This window comes from Sabethes cyaneus, chromosome 3 (genome assembly GCF_943734655.1).
Source record: "Sabethes cyaneus chromosome 3, idSabCyanKW18_F2, whole genome shotgun sequence".
Taxonomy (NCBI): Eukaryota; Metazoa; Arthropoda; class Insecta; order Diptera; family Culicidae; genus Sabethes; species Sabethes cyaneus.
The window spans coordinates 219396265-219419174 of NC_071355.1; the positions used below are offsets into that span (position 1 = coordinate 219396265).

The 22910-nt window shown below is 40.8% G+C and overlaps 1 protein-coding gene across 3 annotated transcripts in view; it reads right to left on the bottom strand.

Annotated features, from left to right (window-relative positions):
* LOC128741156 (protein expanded) overlaps positions 1-22910 on the bottom strand; it is a 96324-nt gene that overhangs the window by 2131 nt on the left and 71283 nt on the right. For 2 of the 3 annotated variants that reach the window (XM_053836760.1, XM_053836762.1), the window contains exons 2-5: positions 19675-19809; positions 19263-19408; positions 3500-3579; positions 40-3430 (exon numbers count right to left, since the gene is read on the bottom strand). In XM_053836760.1, coding sequence (XP_053692735.1) covers positions 40-3430; positions 3500-3579; positions 19263-19408; positions 19675-19766 — 3709 coding nt within the window. In that variant the 5' untranslated portion in view covers positions 19767-19809. Of the gene's footprint in view, positions 1-39; positions 3431-3499; positions 3580-3673; positions 3762-19262; positions 19409-19674; positions 19810-22910 lie in introns of those variants that run through there. The other variant, XM_053836763.1, reaches the window with a different exon arrangement.

Here is a 22910-nt window from a genome sequence, read left to right on the forward strand (position 1 = left end):
GTTGGTGGTTTCTAAAGAATTTAACAACACTGAACTCACCTTCTGGGGGATTTTCGACTGGTGATGTCACTTTAGCGGAGGCTGCGGCGGGTGGTGTTTGCTTCTCGGCCATCGGAAGCGGAATCGGTGGTTTACGGATGGCTTTGCGGGTTTCGTACGGTGGTGGAGGAGGCGGCGGGAGTCGACGAATTTTCGGTGTACTTTCTACTGAGTTGAGGATGTTGTCGTCGGATCGTGAACGGATGAACATGGAGGATGAGCTACTCGAAATGGGCCGCGGTCTTAGCGGGGGAGGTGGTGGAGGTTCGTACGAAGAGCACAAACTGGCAACCGAGGGGCTGTACAACGGCGAATAGGCTCCCGGTAATTGTACGTACGTATCCGAGAGGTTTTGCGTTGAAGCATAACGGGAGTTGGAGGATAGGGCCATCGACAGGTAGGGTGTACTGCGATAGATAGCATGGTTTTTACAGGCATCCCAGCTGCGGTTGTGTGCTCGTACAGTGTGATAGGCTAGGTATGGAGGAGGAGGTGGGCTTTGAGCCATCGCAGCCAGAATCGAACCTTGCTTTGCATCCAGATACTCCTGCTGACTAATGGAAGGATCTTGGATGGGATATATTACATAGTCTACATCGCTGTAGAGTTGTTGCTGGTAAAGTTCGATCTGCGATCGCGCCAGCTGACCCGTGTAGACTGTTGCCAGGGCGTGTGTTGGTGGGGGTGGTGGTGGTTGTCGTGGTATAGTCGGCGGAGGTGGTGGGTGGTACTGTCGGGGTTTGATTACAGGAAGTAAGACGCAGGTCCGATGAGGTGGTTTTGGCATTTCCGGATATGGTGGCGGAGGCGAGGTAATGCTTTTATGATACGGTACAACCGGAATACCGATTGCGCTGGCCGTCGACGAAGCAGCGGCCACTACTGCAGGTATTGGTGACTGTGAAAGGTTACTAATATTGTTGACTGTGGGCGCTGCGAAGCTAGGCTTTGGCGTTTCCCCTACAATGCTGGTATGAGCTTTCAGGATGTTGATTTGAGGCCTTGTCGTGATGAACCGGGCCGGCACTTCTTCCGAGACTGGTGGTGCTGGGAGACAGGTTTTGCTAGATGTTGGCATGATTGGAACCGGCACTGGCCTTTCCCGTACCATACTGGTTGGTTTTTGCGGGTAGGGAGGTGGATCCCGTAGAGGAATTACGGGTGCTTCGTCAGATCGAATGTCAGGCCCACGAAGTCCCGTTGTTTCATGGTGAGCGTTGTATGGCGGTGGAGGAGGAGGAGAATCGTTCGCGCAAGCCAAATTCAAAAGGGATTGCCGTTGTGTTGGCATGTTGCTGTCAATCCGTTTGGGAGGAGCAGGAGGTAGAACATCGTCGTCATACTCGTCTTCTGTAGGGGCCGTATCTTCACTACCCTGTAGATAGCTTTCCCCCTCTAATGGTAGTGGCAACGTTACGTAGTCGCAATCCGAATCGAGCGTGTGGCTTACTGTTTTTCTTGTAGGGTAAGTTCCGCGTCCAACAATCAGATCCGTCAATTCTTCGGCGCTGAGTAAAGAATGTTTGTTATCCGTTGGATCACTACCATCACCTCGAAACGACCCTGCAGCCGAGATGTTAGAATCCGACCGTAAACGGAATTCGTTCATATTACTGTCCAGACGAGGTCGGAAATCACCGTCCACGGAATCTACCGGCTCAAGAGGTTCTGCCATTTCGCTCTGACAAGGCTGAAAGCTTCCATAGTGTGAACTCTCGTGAGACTCCGATTCGGCGATTTCTGACGATTGCCCTGTCATCTCACTGCTGTTCATCGTATAAACTCCACTAGTTTCCGTTGGTGGTGCGTGAGTTAGGGTGTACACACCGGAATTGGTTTCCTCTTCCTCCTCGTTAATGTCATGGTCCAGACAGGTGCTGGTCGCTACACTCAGGGTGCTATTTTGAGCAGTGTGACTATAACCGAGCTCGAGACTGCTGCAGGTGGACGTTTGACGTCGTTCAATTGTGCCGTTGACATTAGTTTGAGGTAAGCTTATGCAATCGTTGGCCACAACGACGGTACTGCACGTTGACGAACATTGTGACCCTATGTTGTGCTGCGAAGAGGGCGACGACTCGCAATCCTTGACGGATCTTTCCTTTGCTTCCGTACTGTCACTACTCGCTGAACGAATAGTGGCATTGGAACGTACAGACAGAGCAGCTAGGGTACCTTCGAGGTCTTTTATCGACACTTGACCCACCGAGGAGGTTTGTCGGCTTACACTAGGACAGTCCAGCAGATGTGCAAGCGCAAGACTCTCCGTCGATGGAGCTGCTATGGTTGCCGAGGGTGGTGTATTGATAATGATTTCCAGTTCATCCTCGGAATGAACTCGATCGCTCACAATCCCGGAGGTTGTGTTGGAACTGGTACTCGAAATGACCGAAATTCGCTGATCGCTTTTGCTTTTATACGGGAGATTCAGCGCACGTGAGTAGAGATAAGGATACCCGTGAATACAGCTACTTTCCTCCTCCTCTCGTTTGATCGCTTCTGTAAGTCGTGGGGCAATTTTCATAGAAAATTGATGCGTTTCCCTGCACAAAGCTAATATCATTTTGTTTTTGTCGTCATTGACCGAGTACAGTGTTATCTTGCTATCTCCGGATCGGATTTCGAACTTTTTCCGATCGAAGCTCAGCTTCCCAATGCTAGGCCAGTTGAAGGTGGTCGTCGTCGAGTTCTCAACAGCGATCCGTATTCCCTTCGCGTAGATGCTGAGCAATACCGAACCCATACCAACTTCATTTTTCGACAGTTTCATATGGAACACGTGAGCGTTGATGACTTCGTTAAGATGGCACGCCTCACGGATGTAGTGCGTTTCAGCATCAGCCCGAGACATTCCACGGTTTTCACGATGGCAAGAAGTAAGAGCTGAGATGCCCCAAGCTGTACGAAGCGCCGGGTTAATGTATTCTTCTGGTCGGAAATATTCCCCGCTACCAGAATTGGAGTTGCTGATGTTGCAACTGCTACTGTTGCTACTGTTGCTACCGCTGCCGCCGTTGCTGCTGCTGCTACTGCTACTACTGTTGTTGTTATTGATGGTCACGCTGTTGCTAATGGTATTATTTGTGCTAGTGCTCCCACCAGTGGTGTTGCCACCGTTGCTGGTTGCACTGGCTGTGCTACTACTGCCACAGATCTGGCTGCCGTTCTCATCTTGACAGTCTCCGAGGTCAGCCTGCAACGATAGACCACCGAGCAGAAGCAACGATTGCTCCGAGCATTCTTTCGGTAGATCCCGATTAACGGCGTTGTACTTGAGCTGCAGGTAGTAATTATGGCGCGATACTTCATCTCTCAGCATTAACGGGCTCTCGATGTAGAACTGCACGCGGAAGTGTAGCTCCAGGAGAGGCTTCCCGTTTGCGTCGAGGCCCTAGAAAGTACACGGTGAACGGTTAGTATGGTCTAACTTTGCCACATTAGTAGAAGTGAGCAGACTTACGTGTGTGTGCGAAGATCGCCAACTTTTCGGACCGTACTTGGATAGTTTGCTTTCGGGATCGGCAAACAGATACTCGCCATCTGTAAAGATACAGCAAGAAGGACTGCTATTAGTACATGATGCACATTGTTGGTGGAATCATAAGGTAAACAATTGATCGTAAATCATCTCAACCTTTTTCAACCCAGCAGTTAAGCTGAAGGTTTAGCCGGACTAGTAATTCAAAATAAAGCAACTACCGTAGTAGCATAGCATGATCATACAGATCAAGCAATGTGTCGACGTGATAACTTTACTAATTACGTTTTGACAGCTTCAAACCCGTGCTCATACCGAATGAAGGTGGTTTTGCGCCATTGCATACCCCTGCTCCGTGGGTGGGGGGATGGGATGGGGAGAGGTGTGCTAAGTACATGTAAATATTTACAATTGGCACCAGGCAGGTTCGCATTACTCACTCACTCACGGACTGACGAGTCGAAATACAAATGCGTTTTTTCGCCTCCCGTACACACACATTACCTTCCGAGCTCCGAGCTGCGTAGTGCCTAGCCTTGAATTGCGAAACTGCTGTTTCAGCTTGTCATTAAAGTGAGGCGAATTGTTCAACTGACACATATCAGACCAAGACTCCATTGCAAACCCTATTCAAAGAAATGCCATTAAACTGCTTCCAAGAGGTCTCGAAGATGCACAATAGATTATGTTCAACTTTTAATTGAAATGCATAAAATAGGAAGCTGATAATCTTGCAAAAAAATAGCGGAATTATTCCTGGCTGTGAATTCCATGGTGTATTTTTTTCATCGTTGATGGTGCTGCTGCTACCAAATGAGTTCAAATGATTGCCTCGTAAATATTGGTTTGCCGGTGCGCTGTTGCAGTACCACTGCTGTTGCTGTATTGCAGTATTGGCGCTGCAGGCCTTTCGTCACGTCGTCGAAACCAATCGGAATGCATGATAATTAAACGTTTGCGTTAGAAGGAAAGTCAGCTCAACTATATCGCCGCACAGTCCGCGCCGCATGCCGCTCAGCTTGCCTCCTGATATGGAACCGTAGAAACATGGGGCGGTGTCGTTCGGTGGGATCGGAGGAAAACAGCAACAACGCTCTGTCGTGCGAAACTGGTTTCGTAATCACAGTGCTTGACATTAGATGGCAAACGTGCGAGCAGTTTCTGGCACGGGTCTGGCGTACCTCCCCGTGTAGAAAGAGACAAGGAGAGTGATGGAGCACACGCTACCAAACAAATGTCATTGGAGCGAATAGTTTGTCTCTGTGTAATATTGGAAGAAAGTTCGGGAACGTGACATTCTAAGATAGATTTTGATCGATCTCCTGGCACGTGGCCATCTTTCTGTGACTGAGATCGGAAACGTTAAAAACACTGGGCGGGAATACATTTCCTATCAATGGACAGCCATTGTTGTTGGGATACAATATCGAGTATTAGGTACCGCCATCCGGGGTGAGATTGTGCTACGGGGGTGAGATTGTGCCAAAAACCAAAAATGTTTATTTGTGAAAATTTATTATATCTATAGAAACTGGTGACCTAAATTCAAAATGATGATGAACATAACATATTTATTCATAACTCAGAATGGAACACAGATAATATTAGCAAACTATTTAGCCTAAACAGGGTTTCAAAGTTCGAGATCAAAAATACGCGGAAATAACGCTTGTAAAAAATGTCCCGCATAAACCAACCCAAACAAGAAATCGCATCAACTTGCTATCTTGAAGGTATATAAACTAATCATTTACAATGTATTGAAAGGTTATTATGCGTTGGCAAAGGTTTTGATTACGAAAATAATATTTTTCGAAACTTTGTACTTTTCGAGCTTCACGTTTCGTTTCCACCAGTCAAATTCAACACAAGAGTGGTGTCATCAAAATTTACCCCACTTCTTGTCATCACCAGAAAGGATGCTGCTTTATCATCGGATTCGGATTTAAATCTCTTAGATTATTTTGCATAGAGAAACCGGCTCAATAAAATTGGATATAGGGCACGGGAGGGTATTTTCAGCCCATTAAGCGATGGCATCTATTAGTTATAGTGAAAGAACAGGTGGTTTTGACGTTCTTTGAATAAAAAATAGTAGATTACTTACATTCTTGAGAAAATAGTTATAACATATCAAAATTGTATGTCGGCAAAGTATTTTTATTGGCGAAAGAAGAGGCAAATAGGCTGAATTTAGAAACCTGCTGCAAATACCCTCCCGTACTGTACCAAAGGTTACTACTGACATGCAATTATAATCACTCTGTATGAGCAGTCATTTGGCTACCAACGGGGTAGCAATCGCATAGCGCCGTAAATACAAAAGATAGAACTATACTTTCTTCAACAATAATGCAGATAATAATAAGCTCTACAATCGCCCTTTACACTACTTTTTCGAATTCTGTTTAGTTGAAGCGCTATAGTCAATTGAGCATCTACTGAACAAAAAACCGAGAATGAAGCCTGGAAGTAGATATAATTGGGTGCAGATATAATCGGAACCTTAATATACTAAGTTAGGCAAATATAGAGACGACACGAAACTGATAAGACCTCAAACTAGATAGTATTTGAGAGATGACATCGGAGCAAGAGCGGATTCGCCAAAAAATCATGTACGCCGTCGTGGAGCATTCGATTGCGTCCCACAGATGGATCGGTAAACACTTGAGATTTCAACATTCGACGGTGAAGGGAAGTCATTCAAAGGGACTTAGGTGACCCAGCGGCGGTCAGACACTGACAGAAAATCGAAGAAAGCTAACAAGGTGAAGGCCAGGAAGGTATCGAGTAGGGAAAGACTGTCCAGAACGCATCGGGGGGTAGAATGGCCCATGCTATTAAATGCTTAAAAACGCGGAAACTATTTGGTAAAATAGTGAATGCGCATTTTATTTTGGTGTAAAACAAGCTAATTCATAATTCAAACATAGCCGCATCCAATAAAATCAAGCGAATGTCCGCGATCTCATTCCACATGTAAGAAATCACGGTTTTCTCTTAAGCTTTTACCACTAGTTGGTATGAAAATTTCATAATAAATACAGTCTATCTATTTGATATACTGTCATACTCGATGATTCATCACAAAAACGGCATTAACCTGGCATGTTTTTCACATATATTGCAAAAAACTTCAAAATACAAAACAGGGGTAAAATGCATCACAGCGGGATCGAACAGGTATAAAATATTTTTAATTTGCAGTACATCTTTTGTTTCGGATTATTTATTAAAAATGTAGCAATATTATGTATTGTATAGGACTTATAATTTGTCTTAAACCTACTTGTACATTGCTTAACTTACAATATTTCATCACACATCAGTTGGAGAAAAGTAGATGATTAAATTTTATTGCCAATTATGTTGAGATATGAACCCATTGTATCTCAGCAAACAAGCGTATGTAACAAACGCTATAACGAACGCTTCCGCCATTTCGGCAGCCTAGTTTTAGGAGTTTATACAACACGTGATTGAATGTAAATTTTTTGGTTGCGTTTAACGCCTAGCTGGGCAAACTTGGTGCGTTTTGTCCACGGGCTTTAGCGTTCTGCCTCACATAATGATTTTGACTCTTGCTAAAAATCGTCAAAAATAACAAAAAATACTGGTTTTTGTTAGGAAATTTCATCAGGAGTAAGTGTAAAAAAGATCCCAAAGTCTTCTAGAAGTTGAAAAACGTGGAACGAACACGCCGTTGCTCTGCAAAATGATGTTTTGCTTAAGCGGTGCATTCTGCACCACTTTACCCTATGTTCACGCGTCGGCTGAGACTATTGACTTGCGATGCGGCAAAGAAAAAGGATGTTACCACCTGGTTTGTTCCAAAAACGATGAACCGAGCAGTCCTCCACGTCTTCGAGGGTCGGAAGGCATCAAACTGGAACGACAAACAAAACTGCCCATGGTTGCATAGTTGACGTAAAAACCAAAATGACCAAAATGCACTTTTTCGGCTGGCAGGCAGTTTCTAAATTTCGGCCGTTTGTGGCTTTTTTTCACCCATCAGTTGATGTTAGACTGGGACAGAGATAACAGTGATAATGTTAACCCACCGAACTCGTCGGAACATTACCCGGTTGAGTAATTTTGGGGCACCATGAAGGCCAGATTTTGCTGTTCGAGGTCTCCATTAAGCATTATCCGCTGTTCGAATGCTTAATATTTCAAGATGATATAATTTTGCACTTTGGTTTAACTATGGATTAAGGTCAAATTCATCATCTGATCAATGCATCGACGAACGCAAACCTGATGACGCGAAGGAGAAGTTTTATGAGTTTGTCGTAAATCCTACGTGAAGCACCCAGAACATGACATAAAGATTGTCATCGAGGATACAAATGCATAGAGCACAGGTCGGTAACGAAGAGTTCTTTCGCTCCGTTGCGGGTAGAGACAGTCACTCTATAAACTCTGGAGTTTTTGGAGCGTCTGAGTGACTGAGGAAGCCTGCAAGTCGTAGGCGAAATACGTATCTGTCAAGAATGAATATACATAATAGAATTAAATTGGATAAGTTTTCGTTTATTCAATTCCAGGACACTTTATCATAAACACAACGTCCTGAAATCGGTGGTCAATTGCACTGCATTCAGAGAAATGACCATGAGTAGTACCCATTTTGTACGACAGATTATTCGAAGATATACCTGAAAAACCCCATAGTGGAGAGGCCTACTCTCAGATCGACCACGTTCTGGTCGATGGTCGGCACTTTTCGGATATCGTCTCGACCAAATATCGACACGGACCACTAGGGATCACGTAGTAAGCAAGGATTCGCGCCCGGTTTTCCAACGTATTCAATTTGAAACCGAGGAATTCAATTTGCTGACTCAGCATCTGTTTACAGACTTCAAGACGGCGTACGATTCAGTTAAACGAAATGAGCTGTGGTGGATTGTTGTCGTGATTATGGTTTTTCAAGAAAGCTGATTAGGCTGGTACGTGCTATCCTTGATGGTTTAAAGTCAAGCGTTAAACCAGCGGGTGAAATACCAGAACCGTTAGAACTAAGTGCTCGAAGCGTGGACATTGACAGGGAGCGTCCAACGAGCTCTGGGCGTTTGCTTGATAACATATTAGCGGAAGGAGTGTTGCATAGACGCATGAATCATGGAATATACCAAATAAACATGCGGATACTGTGGAGCAACCTAAACACGACAGGCTACAGTGCCGGATGAGAGACCAGCGAAAATAATATGCAGCAGAGAACCCGCCAGAGGCCGACAACTTCGAGACGTACCCGTTGGATGAACGCTGTTAACGAGGATGCTAAAACAGTGGGTGTTAGGGGCTATTGGAGAACAGAAACCTAAGACTGACAAACACGGTTCCTAAATTCGACACTGATTCGATAACCGGATTGTTGCCAAAAAAGTAAAGTAAGTAAGTAAGAGTCCAACAAAACGAGCTCCTTGAACTGTCAAATGACGTCAATGGTCTATGCCAAATTCTATTAACCAATTGTGTATGAGTTATCAACGAAATGCTGTGACATGAATCAAGTGAGTCATTTGGAAAAGTTGAATCAATATATATAGAATGCCAGTGTCGCTGCAGTGCTCGTGGTAAACATCACACATTTGAAAATTACGTATTTACACTGTATGCGCGTATGTGTGAGTGATCGATTCGAAACGGGAATTTGATTGTCAAACTAAAAAGGCAACCCAATAAAAAATCTTTCTGCTTTTCCGTAAATCACGTAGAATAAATCACCCGATTTGGTCGTTTTGGGGTATTTCGTCGGTAGGAAAATTTTCTATTGGGCAATTTGACAATGTACTTCCCGTATCCAAGACACGAACCAGCAACATGTTTGCCACCAAAATATCCATGAAACACCAGCGACACTGGCATTCTATATATATTGATTATACTTTTGGAAACCACATTGAATAAATACTTCTAGGAAAAGGCAACGTTGTTTATGTTGGATGTAACGTGCGTCATTTCTTTATATTTTTCCTAAGACGCATTCAATATGTTTTTCGACAACTTGGAAGGGTCTTAATATACATTTTAATTTAAATGTGCGTCCTAATAATTTCAATATACTCAATAATCAAAAGTATGAGTTGCAAAATTTTCAATTAGCTTCCAGCAAAAAAGCAGCACATCTAATTCAGAAACATTCGGTTCTAAACATGCGAAAATTTTCAGCATAACCATGCAAAATAAAAAGAAGCAACCGATTATTCCGCTCCCCGGTCCATTGTGTTCCCGGGTTGTGTATTGTCCACACATATATGTACGCGAAAAAAAGCATAATCTAATCCAACCAAAAAAAAACTAATGGCATGCGGTCTCGCAAAAAAAAATACATTTTTCATTCTTCGCTTGACCCGCGCGACGAGAATGAGAAGCAGAATGAAAAAATCAATGTCCAAAAGTAAAATTGATGATGACAAATACAAATCGATTATGGAAATTAGGTTTTGTTTTGTACGCAGTTTGGCAGTTCGCTTTGTCCGTGCTTTCGCATGTAGTTACGCGTCCCTTTCGGGTCCCAGTTCAGCACTTCTCGGAAAGCCCGTTTTGGGTGCAGCCGCAGCAACAACCATAACCGAGCTGCTGCTTCTTCTGCTGCTGCTGCTGTTGTGTGACAAACATTTTTCTCTTCAACACGCGGCGTAGCATAGCAAATGGTTCGGTTGGTTGGGTTGAATGCGGCGTTCCGAAGAAACGTGCCTGAAATTTTCGGTTTTGCGAAAACTGGTCTAGACGAAATTGGATGATAGCGATTAAAATTTTAACGAGTTTGTTTTTTTCTTGTTCTTTTTCGAATCGGTTGGGGTGATTGACGGAACAACTGGGACAGGGGGAGATTTGGGTGATTTTGGGTACCGAGTCAAGTACCAGGTCACTTTTGGGATGCTTTAATGTGCGGATGCTGTCAGGAATTGGACAGGTCCACGTGGAGTTGAACTCTTGATATGGGGTAAAAAATGTGAATTGTATGTGTGTGTGTGTGGTTGAAGGGTCGTTGTATGTGCGAGCCTCTGATCTAATATCTCGCGTGACGGGAGAGTTCAAGGCTTATGTTATGGGTGAGTCCGGTTTTTGCTTTCTGTCTTGAGCATTCACCGTGGAGCCCAGTGTGGAGCGAAAGTCAGTTCATCGATGTGGTGAGACACTCGGTCATTACAGCAGCACGAGACGCTGATGCGAAGATGGGGGGACGTAGCAACCAGGACAGTTTGTCTGTGTGGATACGACTCTCGCATTTATACATTGAACAAAACTTGTTTTTTTGCCCAACGCTGGCGCGCGCGTTCGTTCCTTCGCCAACCAGCCCCGGCACTTGGAACTTCGTACAGATTTAGACGGACAAGAAAACGAAAAGAGATATTTGAATATTCCAAATTTTTGCCCATGACTAGTGATGTCCAATAAATCGTTCAATTAATTGGGAGCCAATTTTTAGCTATAAAAATCGAATATTTTGCAATCAATTTAGATAAAATAAGACGGATCGAATCAATTAATAAGTTAATAGAAAAAAAATCAGCATGCATGAGGACATCACTAATCATGGCTTTGGATTTGTGTAACGTTACTAAACTTGCCTAAGGTAAGTCTGATTTGCACACTTTACTCTACGAATAATTTGAAATTCAGAATGAATTTCGACCCTATTGAAGAGTTTAAAATTAACAAAGCAGAATGTAAGCTGAAATTTGAACGTGGATTTTTTGTAGGTACAATTCAAATTACATACTTCAGCTTGATAGGCAGGATGGTTCAAAACGTTCTCTATTTGCTGTAACGCGATGATAGAGCAAATGGAGTGCGTCGTCTCGTCCTGAAACGAACAACAAAAATAAAAAAAAACGCTCAAGAGAGCCTCCTGACAGATGTTTGCTTTTCTTTGCTGCAGCAAAACCAAACTTTCAAATCATTGCTCACGTCCCGGGGAAATCAGAACCTGATGGGCAGGGCCCGAGCATTTACTATCCGGTTGGGTTTGCGTGTTCGTTATACCTTATTTTAAGTTGTAACGAATCAAGTTGAAATCTCGCGGACATCTTGCGCGCTGGCAAGGAGGACTCTTCGGGGCATCGGGGCACTGCGCAGCGAGCGAGCGACCGAGCGCGGTTTTGGTATGCAGCAGGAGGTGGCGTAGCGAGGCGGAGGAGAGGTCTTGAATGCTGTTCAACAGGAAATTTGCCTCGGGCGGGACATACAGCCAACCGAACGAGATACATATACACACCGACACAGACACTCTCACATTTGGAGCAGGAATGCCAGGCAGGCCATCGGCTCGATTGTGAAGTAAGACGAACTCAAAGCAAGATCAGGCAAAGGAAGATTATACGATTGAACAAGAATTTCAAGCGGTCGGGAAGAAAAAGAAGAGGAGGCTATAGTGATGCTGAAGCAAGAAGGAAGGAAAAATGAAGCATGAATAAAAACGAGGAATTTCATTTCACGAGAGCAGAGGATCCAAAAGACACAAGACGCGTGTTTAGTAATTCAGGTAGCTGTTGGGTCCATTGTTGTTGTTGTTTTCGCTTGAAGTTGTTGTTTTTTTGTGGTCGTCGACGTCGTTTCGTTGGCTTATAATTTGTGTACCCATTTTTTCTTCCTCCGACAGGGTCTCTGTTGTTTCGGTTGATGATGGTTTTCGTTTCATTCGACAGTGCGCGAAGGTTGGCTGGCTGGCTGGCTGGCGGGCTGGCCGGTTGGCTGGCGATGGCTTATCTGCCACATGTACATATTTATGACAAGATGGAGATTTTGTGCATCTCACCCCAAAAACTGATTGGAGTTTGGCGCGCTGCAGAGGGAGAGACAGAGATAGGGTCGTGCGCGTTCCATCGTCTGAATCGCCTGCCCGTACAGAAATAAATTGCCAGATTGGCAGTGCACATAAACTGTGCCTGCCGCTATAAATCTCCGGATCAGCATTTTAAATTGCACCGATGTATGGACGTTAAGAGCTTTGGTTAGGCGGAGCTCGGAATCAATCCACGGCGGGAATCAATTTCCAAATTTTGTGAAAAGAAGGAATTTAATTTATCGATTTCTTCTATTGGACTGCGCGGGGTTCGGTGGAATGAACAATAAATTTGATTTTATAGCTGCCTGTGTCGAGTAAAGCAAACACTGCTAACGAATGAAAGCCAATTTGCAACAGAACTTTTACGGCACACTCTGGTGTATACCAACAATTTGAAGGAGATGCTAATTTGGATTCCGAAAACTGATCGTTTCGTTGACTAGTTTAGAATCTAGTGTGTGAAATTAATTCCTTGGAATTTATCTCAGGAAATAGATAATAGGAAATGTGAAAGAAACGATTTTCATGCTTTGGTGGAACGCCAGCGAATCAATTATCTGACAACTTCGGATGAACAATAAATATTAATTATCAGATTCTGTTCGAGATTAGAGATTTGTATACTCATTTTTGTCTGGAAAATTTTGAATAAGATTTTTTTAGGTTCGAAAAATCTCACGTGCTTTGTTAGTATATAGTAAATTTTGATTGATGAACCGATATCTTGGTATTTTACAGTTTCTAAAGGAAACAATCTGACCCGTTCTAAATTTTACAGGGAATCGTGTGAACCTAACCGGGTAGTGATGGGAAAAATTGTTTCCACCGATCAAGAGCATAGGATCGATCATATTCTGCTTTATTGACAAGTAATAAATACTTTGTCATGGTCTGTACAGTTACCATATTAATACGCAGCTAGATTAGATGTAACTCCATAATCGACTGCTGAGAGTTATTAAGGGAATAACAGCTTATGTTTAAGACTAAAATTTATCATGAACTGCACAAATTATGATTTTTAAGTGTGTTTAATTAAATACATGTGTTTTTGTATGGGATCAGTCCCGGCGTGGTGTGGTTAGCATTCACGCATCTCACGCCGAGGACCCGGGTTCAAATCCCAACCCCGCAGAAGTCACGAACGGCATAAGCTGTTAAAGTGACTATAATCTTTCAAAAAAATGTGTTTTACTCTATTTAACTAACATACAAAGTCCATCCAAATCACTGAATTTGCATCCCTGACCCTAACTGATAACGCGCCTTCATCGAATCCCGAAAGAAAGGAGACTCATAGTAGTTGTTTCATTTGTGATGTCGGGCTCGAGTCGGACAAAATGTCAAGAGTACTCGAAAATAACTAAAAATGCTTGGAAGCCATAACCTTTAATCTTAAACTGTAGAAACCAAATTTGTCGAGCATTTTTAAAGTTTGTACGATAGAAAATGAACCGAAAAATTTAGAAATTTTAGTAAATTGTGTACGCGGACACAGGTAATGGACTACTGAAAGAAATTAATAAATAATTAGAGGTCTCCCAATTTCCCAGCCAATTACATGGGAAAGTTTCTAATTTCCTAGAATATTGATTATTTAAAAATATTACTACACCTGAGTCAAGCTTTGCTGAGTTTTCTTTATAAAAATGTAGACATATTTTCTCAGTAATCTAAGAAGAATAAGAGTTGGAATAAGTTCTTTAAAAAATTCGACGGCTGGGGGAAAACTCAAAAGAAAACTCCAAAGTACTATGTTACACCTTTTAAAAATAAAATCTCTCTTTTCGCGAAGGATACGTATCACACAAATCAAAACTACGTAACAATCCCAGTAAATTCCGAAGCACAAAAAACCGCGCAAATTTCGAAATCCACATAAAATCAGTGCTGATGCAAATTTTGCATAACAACATCGTAAAAATATTCGCGTAGAACACCCGCGTTTAATTCCCGAGAATCGCGTTAAGACTGCATAAATACCAAAATTCGTGTGAAAAAACGCATAATTTCCAAAATTCGTGTAAGAACTACGTCTTTCAGGAAGGTAGCTGGTATAGAAAGTCATTCCAAAAAACCAAAAAATGCGAGCGTCACGAAAATATAAAAGGTTTCGAGCGCTAATAACTTAGCGGTTTCCAGATTTTCAATATTTTTGCGTCGATCGATCGGAAATTCTTCTACGCATCAACTCCAACAAAGAAACCTATTGCTGTCAAAGTACGCACTATTGAAAAATTGAAAATAATGAAACATTGCCCAACGGGAAATCCTCGCTTCGTGATTGGTTGAAAAAGACACCATCGTAGTTTCAACGTGTTCTTAGAAAAAAGTGACGAAATCTCCTCGTCAGTGGTTCAAAATGCGAACTTCAGCATTTTGAAAAGGAAACCTTAAAGGGAGATAAAAAATATGTTTTCAATTATTCGGAAAAACACAATGTGTTCTTCAGTAAACTTATAGAAAATAAAATTTAGAGAAACGTAGTCGGACATACTTTTTGTCTATCTCTTCAATCAAACGAAATATGGTATTTTTTGTATGAACAACACCTAAAAAGTAGAAAAATCCGCTTTACTCTTTTTGATGGCATTTTGAAGGCACAGTATGTTTTAGAAAGTTGCTTATTTTTTAATAACACACCATTTTACTGAATAAGTCATACTAAGTTTTATGCAGGTTTTATGACTTTTTTGATGAAAATTATGCTTTTTCATTCCACAATATCACGGAAAGTTGACAATAGTTCAAGGAAAGATCACGTACATTTGAAAGGGTAACATTTTGGCTTCTACATCCTGGTAAATTCAGTAGTATCCTTTAGTTGCTTCGGGTTCGGAGCTAAATCGTCTCTCGAAACTTGTCATTTTCAATATCTCGTCGATAGTTTTTAATTTTGGCATTACAAGACTGCTCGATGTATTTACATACTGTTTACAATAACTCTTGTTTGAGTGAACCCTAGCGAGAACAGATGAAAAAGAGAGCTAACCACAATGCTAGGTCTCTTTTCACGTAGGACTACGTCTTTGTTTACTATACTGGGACTGGGTAGCACTTTATGAAAACGAAAATAGAAGAATAACGTCTGAATAAAAGATTTCAAATGCTTATAATTAATAAACTACTAAACGAAACTAAACAAATTATATGTCGGTGGATAGATAAAATAACCAGCAATTTTATGAGGGGTAAGAGAGCAATTTTATGGAGGCCGTAAGAGGGGGGTTCCCATACAAATGAAAGACAAATTTTCTCATAACTCTAAAACTAATCAAGCAAATGAAACCAAATTTGGCATGTGCGGGTTTCAGAAGGCAAAGTTTTTTTTATGGTGTATTGAAATAATGGCACTCACAGATTTTTATAAACATATATATGCCAGCAATGCAGTTAACATTAGTCTTTGATCTAATGAGCTGATATAGTCCTACGTCACCCTTTCGTACAACCCTTAGGGCTGTATACTTTGTAGTTTTTTATCTATACCTATAAAGAAGGATTTCTGTCTGTCTGTCTGTCTGTCTGTCCTGTGTTCCTTATAGAATCAAAAACTACTGAACCAGTCGGCGTGAAAATTTGCATGTAGAGGTTTTTGGGGCCAGGAAAGGTTTTAGTGATGGTTAGAGACCCCTCCCCCCACTAAGAGGGGGGGCTCCCATACAAATGAAACACAAATTTCTGCATAACTCGAGAACTAATCAAGCAAATAGAACAACATTTGGCATGTGGATGTTTTTTTTGGTGACAAGAATTTATTCTATGGTGAATTGAGACCCCTCCCCTCTTTATAAGAGGAATTATAACTCCTCTCCCCTTTAAGAGGGGGGACTTCCATACAAATTTCCTCATAACTCGAGAACTAATCAAGCAAATGCAACCAAATTTGGCATGTGAAGGTTTTCGAGAGCAAGAAAATTTTCTATGGTGAATTAGGACCCCTCCCCACTTTAAGAGGAGGGGCTCCCATACAAATGAAATACAAATTTCCTCATAACTCGAGAACTAATCAAGCGAATTGAACCAAATTTGGCATGTGTGTGTTTTTGGAGACAATTTTTTTTTCAATGATGAATTGGGACCCCTCCCCACTTTAGGAGGGGGGGTCCTATACAAACGAAATACAAATTTCCTCATAACTCGAGAACTAATCCAGCAAATGGAACCAAATTTGGCGTGTAGGTGTTTTTGGAGGCAAGAATTTTTTCTATGATGAATTAGGACCTCTTCCCACATTAGGAGGGGGGCTCCAATACAAATGAAATACAAATTTCCCCATAACTCGAGAACTAATCAAGCAAATAGAACCAAATTCGGCATGTGGAGGTTTTTGGAGGCAAAAATATTTTCTACGGTGAATTAGGATCCTTCCACACTTCAAGAGGGGGGGCTTCTACACAAATGAAATACAAATTTCCTCATAATTCGAGAACTAATCAAGCAAATGGAACCATATTTGGCATGTGGGTGTTTTTGGAGGCAACCATTTTTCCCATGATGAATTAGGACTTCTTACCTTTTTAGGAGGGGGGGGGGATCCCATTCAAACGAAATACAAATTTGCTCATAACTTCAGAACTAATCAAGCAAATGGAACCAAATTTGGCATGTGAGAGTTTTAGATGGCAGAATTTTTTTTCTGTGGTGTATTACGACCCGTTTCCCTCTTAAGAGGGTGGGCTCCCATACAAATGAAATACAAATTTCCTTATAATTTGAGTACTAATCAAGCAAATGGAACCAAATTTAGCATGTAGGAGATTTTTGAGTCTTGAATTTATTTTATGATAGTTAGAGACCTCTCACCCCTGTGGTAGGGGGATATGGACTGTCATACAAATAAAACAGAAATTTTGGCGAAACTCAAAAACTAATCCAACTCGAGAAATTCGAGACTCTTCCATAAAACATTAATCAATAACAAGACCACAAAAACTATCTATAGTAACACTAGATCATTCAGGACGAGCCGGTCGCGAGTGTTGCCGGTGACCCGCCGTCGGAAGCGCCGCCCACTGGGGGGCTTGCAAAACTCGAGAAGTGACAAAGATCATCCGAGATTCATGATTTATGTACAACACAGGTTAATTTGTGGCAATACGAAGTTTGTCGGGTTAGCTAGTCATGAATAAACAAATGTTTTCAAAAGTGTGTGCTCAAAAAAATGAATACGTAGCATATTTCTCTTTCTTGCACAGGAGCAATAAAAGAGAAAATATGACATTTTGATTGGTTGTTTACGCCAATTTTTTTTATAGTGCACCTTGTTTTCCTTCCAGTATAATTCCAGTTTAATCATCTAGTGAGAAATAAAAAAACGGTTATAGTATTCCGGCATACCTATGTTAATCATATTCTATGAGTTAGAACAAGCTTTGATTAGGAAAATGCCTACATTTAAGTCACCCTAAATGGCAAAATATATAACTACTTTACTGCTAATCCTCTTATAGTGCTGACAATGCTCATTTGTGGCTGATTACCGAAAAGAAGACTTTAAATAGAATTTTGGATGCTAATTTAAAACAATTTAATGCAGTTAGGCAGTCAAAAAGCTAATAATAATAAACAGCAATATGCAGTTATGCTAATGAATGGCTGATTTATTGCTTATGTTAATGCTTATTGGTTACCTGTGTACTTTCTGACTAGAATTTAATCAACGTAGCAAGCACTTTTCACGCAGTGTTGCTAATTTTTTGAGTCATTGTTTTAGCGAAATATTTGGTCTTTAAATTTATCTATTTTCAGTTATTGAAAACAGTATTATCGATATTTAAATTATGAATTTTGTGCTATGAATTTGTTCAAATTTTCTGTGGTTATTATTTTTTCAAGTTTTCGTATATTTATTGGGCACTTAGGGTCCCCTTTTTGAGTCAGAGTTCCCAAGTCCCAAAAATCGAAATTATTGCAGCTTTTCTTTCCTGAAAAACCACTGAAACTATTTAAATGGTTTTGATGTTAAATGAAAAATTCTTAAAATTGCTCAAATTCTTGTGCAATAAAAATACAAAAAATATCGTCCAAACCAACGGTTTTGTTGAGGATTTCTTTCAAGCAATTTATTTTCCATGTTTGCCATGCAGAGCTTACAGAGAAAAGGTGAAAGCGGATTCCCCATGGATGCGCCTTACGTCTGCTTATAAAGTTTATCTTTGAACGTGAAATAAATCTTCCATAAACAGTTTGGTTAACAGCAAATAATTAATAATCATGTTTTATCAATTACTGTTACAGTGCTGGAAAAGTAGTCAGTTTTTCGAAAAATTGAAGGTCCAATTCGCTTGAACGCTCGTAAACAAAGGCGCTACGTTGGATGAAACCATTATTTCCGGTCTATTGGTATATCTCGCGGATCTTAAGCGTTCAACGAAATCTCTTGTGCCCCTGACTGATAGATTCTGAAATTCTTTTTCATCAGCCAAGCTGTTAATTTTTCAGTTGGCACCCCTACTGCTGGGTGATAAAACTTTCTTAATATCTTATTCCTTTTTCTTATATTTGAGATTCTACTAAGACTCTCAAATATATTTTTTGATTATTCACTTCAATATTTTGAATTACCTACACGAAAAAAAATCCGATTCCAATTCTATAAATAAATTCAATCTGCGCAGTGTCGGGATCAACCAAAATTAATAACCAACCAGAACAAAGAAAGCCATATACTTATTTCAGGAATCAAATTATAAAAAGGAAACAGAATATTATCCTGCAATGCGGTGAGCTCTGACATATCTCAAAAGACTTCAACGCTTTTGGACGACGAACTCATCTCAGAGCCAACAGGAAAAGCCTCACTTCCATCAACCGTTGCGTTCATTGGTTGGTTAGAATTATTTCACCGTCCGATTCAAAGGTAACAGATGGTACGCAGCTCTACGCAGTTGGTACCTAGTAAATATCATGCAGTATCACGGGTTTCGTTTCGACACTTACCTATCAGCACGGCTAGTCCGAACAGTTCGGTGTCCAGCATTCCCTGCTTGGAAAAGTGATGGCATGTTTGTGCGTATACTTCGCGGACGCGACTTTTTGCTTCGACTAGGAAGTAGAGTGTGCGTGGTTGTGGCGTTCCTAATAGTCTGCGTTCGGGTTCGAGTTCGAGTGTCAAGAGTGTTGGCAAAATATAGCGGCCACAGCGCGTTAACAGCGAACATGTTAAGAAAAAAAAAAACGAGAAAAGAAAACAAATGAGATTTATGGGTGCGGATCTATTAAAGGAGGTCAGGGAGATAAATAAAATATATAAATCATGCTGATCTACTGGGGATGTTACGAAACGGTTGTTGGGGCTCTGAACTTCTTACAAATTAAAGCTGTCGACCTTAAATGTGTAGATTTTACTCACTTTAAAGCTAGAAATCTTGTGCCCGGAGGTAGAGGGCGGGACGGTGGTGCGCAAACCTCTAAGGGTGCGCTTACAGTGCAAAAAGCTCGCATGCTGCATCGTTACCAGCTGCAACTAACTTCTACGAAAAATTTCCTGAAAAAAAAACAGAGAAAAAGAAAAAGAAATTAACCTCAAAATGAACATACACAGCCGGGTTTCATTTTAGCATAGGATCCTGGAATTATTACTGCATTTGGAATGCTACAATCCAATGTAAATGCCCCCGAAGGAAAGAAGGGAGGAAAAATTCGGTAGTAATTTGAAGCTGATGATTTTCTTCGTAATTCGGGAGATGCCGAAATTGGGAAACCACTAACTGTATAATTATCCTTTCGCTTGGATGTGCCTTTGGTTTCTTCTTTTTTGTTCTCCACATGTGGATTCCTGATAACCCCGCTTTGATTCCACGGATAATTTGCCTTTTTGCATCGACCAAAAAACCGCAGGGCTTGATTGCGGTGCTGTTGTTGGTAGGAAAATCCCATTTCACATTCTTCGGAGCGAGGAGCAAAACCTTCTTCATTTTGAAATACAACAACAGTTTGAGTCTTTGAATTCGGCAATGGTTCCCTCACGTCCAGATCATTTATTATGATTTTATGCTTCCACGATGGAAGATGCTCTGTATCAGTCGTCGTCGTCGTCGTCTTCGTCGTCGACTCAGTCGCCGAGAGCGAATTCGAGGAGCGGCAAGTAGCAGCCGCAGCCGCAGCAGCAGCAGCTTGACGCTGGCTGGTAGTTTTCTTTTTCTTAAGGCTACAGGCTGCTGCATGAAAAGAATGTAAGCAACGAACCACAGCACGAACACAACAGATGGCGAGTTGTGAAGAAGTTTTTACATCCCTTCGGGTTATAAACCAAAAGGAATGTGAATCCGTTTTTTGTTTTCTTCGTGTTTTTTGTTGTTGCTACGCTGTGTATGTGTCTCTCCCTCTCTCTCTCTGCTCTGATCTGAACCCGTTTGCTGCGATGCTTGGCATTTTTTATCTTTTCCTTTTGAGCCTGGCACTGAAACCGCGTCGTTGAAAGTTTGTTCGTTCGCGGAAAAGCGCTAGGCATGCCGGAGCGGTTGAGTTTAATTTATTCGTTATTTTTCGATGGATTTTGTGGCCGGCTCCTGTGCCGGGTATAGAATAGATCAAGAAGATTTCGCATAAACTGACGTTTAGATGAAACTTTGTCAGATTGAAATTTTTAATTGTTTCTAAACAGTTTTGTTTTATGTCTTTTGAAACAATCGACAAAGAGATGCCAATAACCAATAAGGGTAAAGGGAAGATATATTACGAACCCTGGTCAGGACGCAAAAATACATCATTGTTAGCTTAAACGTATCTAAACGATTTGGTCATTTGTTATCGAACGACTTTGCAGTGCCGTCTGTTTACAAAAAAAGAAATACAAGAGTCGTAATAATGCTACTGTGGTTAACTACAGTAATGTTCCGATTTTGTCAGCTCCCGATTTTGTCTACCCCCGATTTTACCAGCTTTTCATCCTGATTTTGTCAGCCTATAAATTTTGTTTACTTTTGTGCTTTTAAACATGATTTATAAAACTTTTCAGCCTATTTGAAACTATTCTGATTCACTGGGGAGAGTTTGTGAATAAAATGATGCCTTCTTGCGGGTAATTAGGGGTCAAAATTAGGGTATTTTTGTAGAAAAAGTTCTATAGTTCCTAGACAAGTAAAGATAGAGGTATACTATATTCAGCAATGTTGTGTATTTTTACTATCTATATAATTATGTAAAACAGAAAAAAGTCATACAACAACTACAAGTACAACTAAAATAGAAAAACTGATTTTAACGATTTTTCATTTATGAGAAATAGGACTTTTCTATCTTTGCTGAAGAGATAGAAGGTTACTGTCTTCAGCAAAATTTCTTGTAATAAAATGCTGTAAAACTTTGCAGAACACACTAATGTGTTATATTGAAACTGAAGAAAAATAAATTTTGTATTGCACTTTTAGGGGGATCAATCAAAAATTAAATTCCGCTGAACGATAGAACTTTTAATTTTAAAAAACTCTCCCAAAGGTTCCATCAACCTAAAACCAAGTTTTCCAGCTCAAAGCTAATGCGCACCAAAAAAGGTTCTGGACCAGTGTGCTGTACCCAGTTCATTGAGCTTTCGGTTGACCAATTGTGGGTTAAAATTTAATTTTTAATAGTAGTTTTCGATATTGGAAGGTCTTAAGTCTTTAATTTTGAAAGAATCTTCGAAAAAATTCTTTTGTTTGCCCAAAATTCAACATGAGGCTGACAAAATCGGAACATTACTGTATATACTTTCCAGTTGAAGTTTTAACATACGATGATTGGCTTTTTAAAACAATTTAATCATAAACTGTCATACTGCAAAAACAATCCGAAAAATTACAACCAACTATTACTTCGTTCAATAGAATTGTGGAATTTAATTTAATAAAAAATCATAAGCAATGCTTTAAAATTTAACATACATCATTCTGGTACTCGCAGAACCAATATGCGCCATACATGCGCCGGTCATTTATGGGAGAACACAATCGTGTGGTCGAGCAGTGAATCACTACACTTGTGTCGACACGTAGAGGTGCTGATAGATCATCGTAAAAGTGTTTAAGTGCCTTTCACATTAATGTGGCGTATCCTATATGTATCGACCGATGAAAAGTATAATTGACAATCATGGCAATTTTTATCAGCCTATAAATGTGATAGGTATCATGCCACTATCAATGCCTATCATAGGCCAATTTGTAAAAAATATTCCTACTTGCTTAGTAGACCATCGCCATGTTGTCTAAGAAGTCGATTTTTCATATACATACCAATACGATGATAATTTAAATAACGTGAGCACAGCTCTTTTATAACTGATTACAACTGGTTTTGCTCTTTTGACTGTACCGGCTCAACTAAGCATAATTTTAAAAGGTTATGCATGAGTCACTCATAGAGTTAATCTATAATATTGCTAAAGTAAGTATTGCTTTAGCTTTAAAAATTGCTACTTTATGGAGCTGCTTTTCCGTTGGTAGTAAAAGAGCTCTCTGTTTTCTTTCAACGGTATAGCAACCTTGTAGCTTTATAAATACAACAGGCGAAGCTATGCTCATTTCAGCAATACAGGTCGGACTCGATTATCCGGGTGAAAAAAAGGGCGTTGAGGCGGTACAGTCAGAAGAGCAACTCGAAGAATGT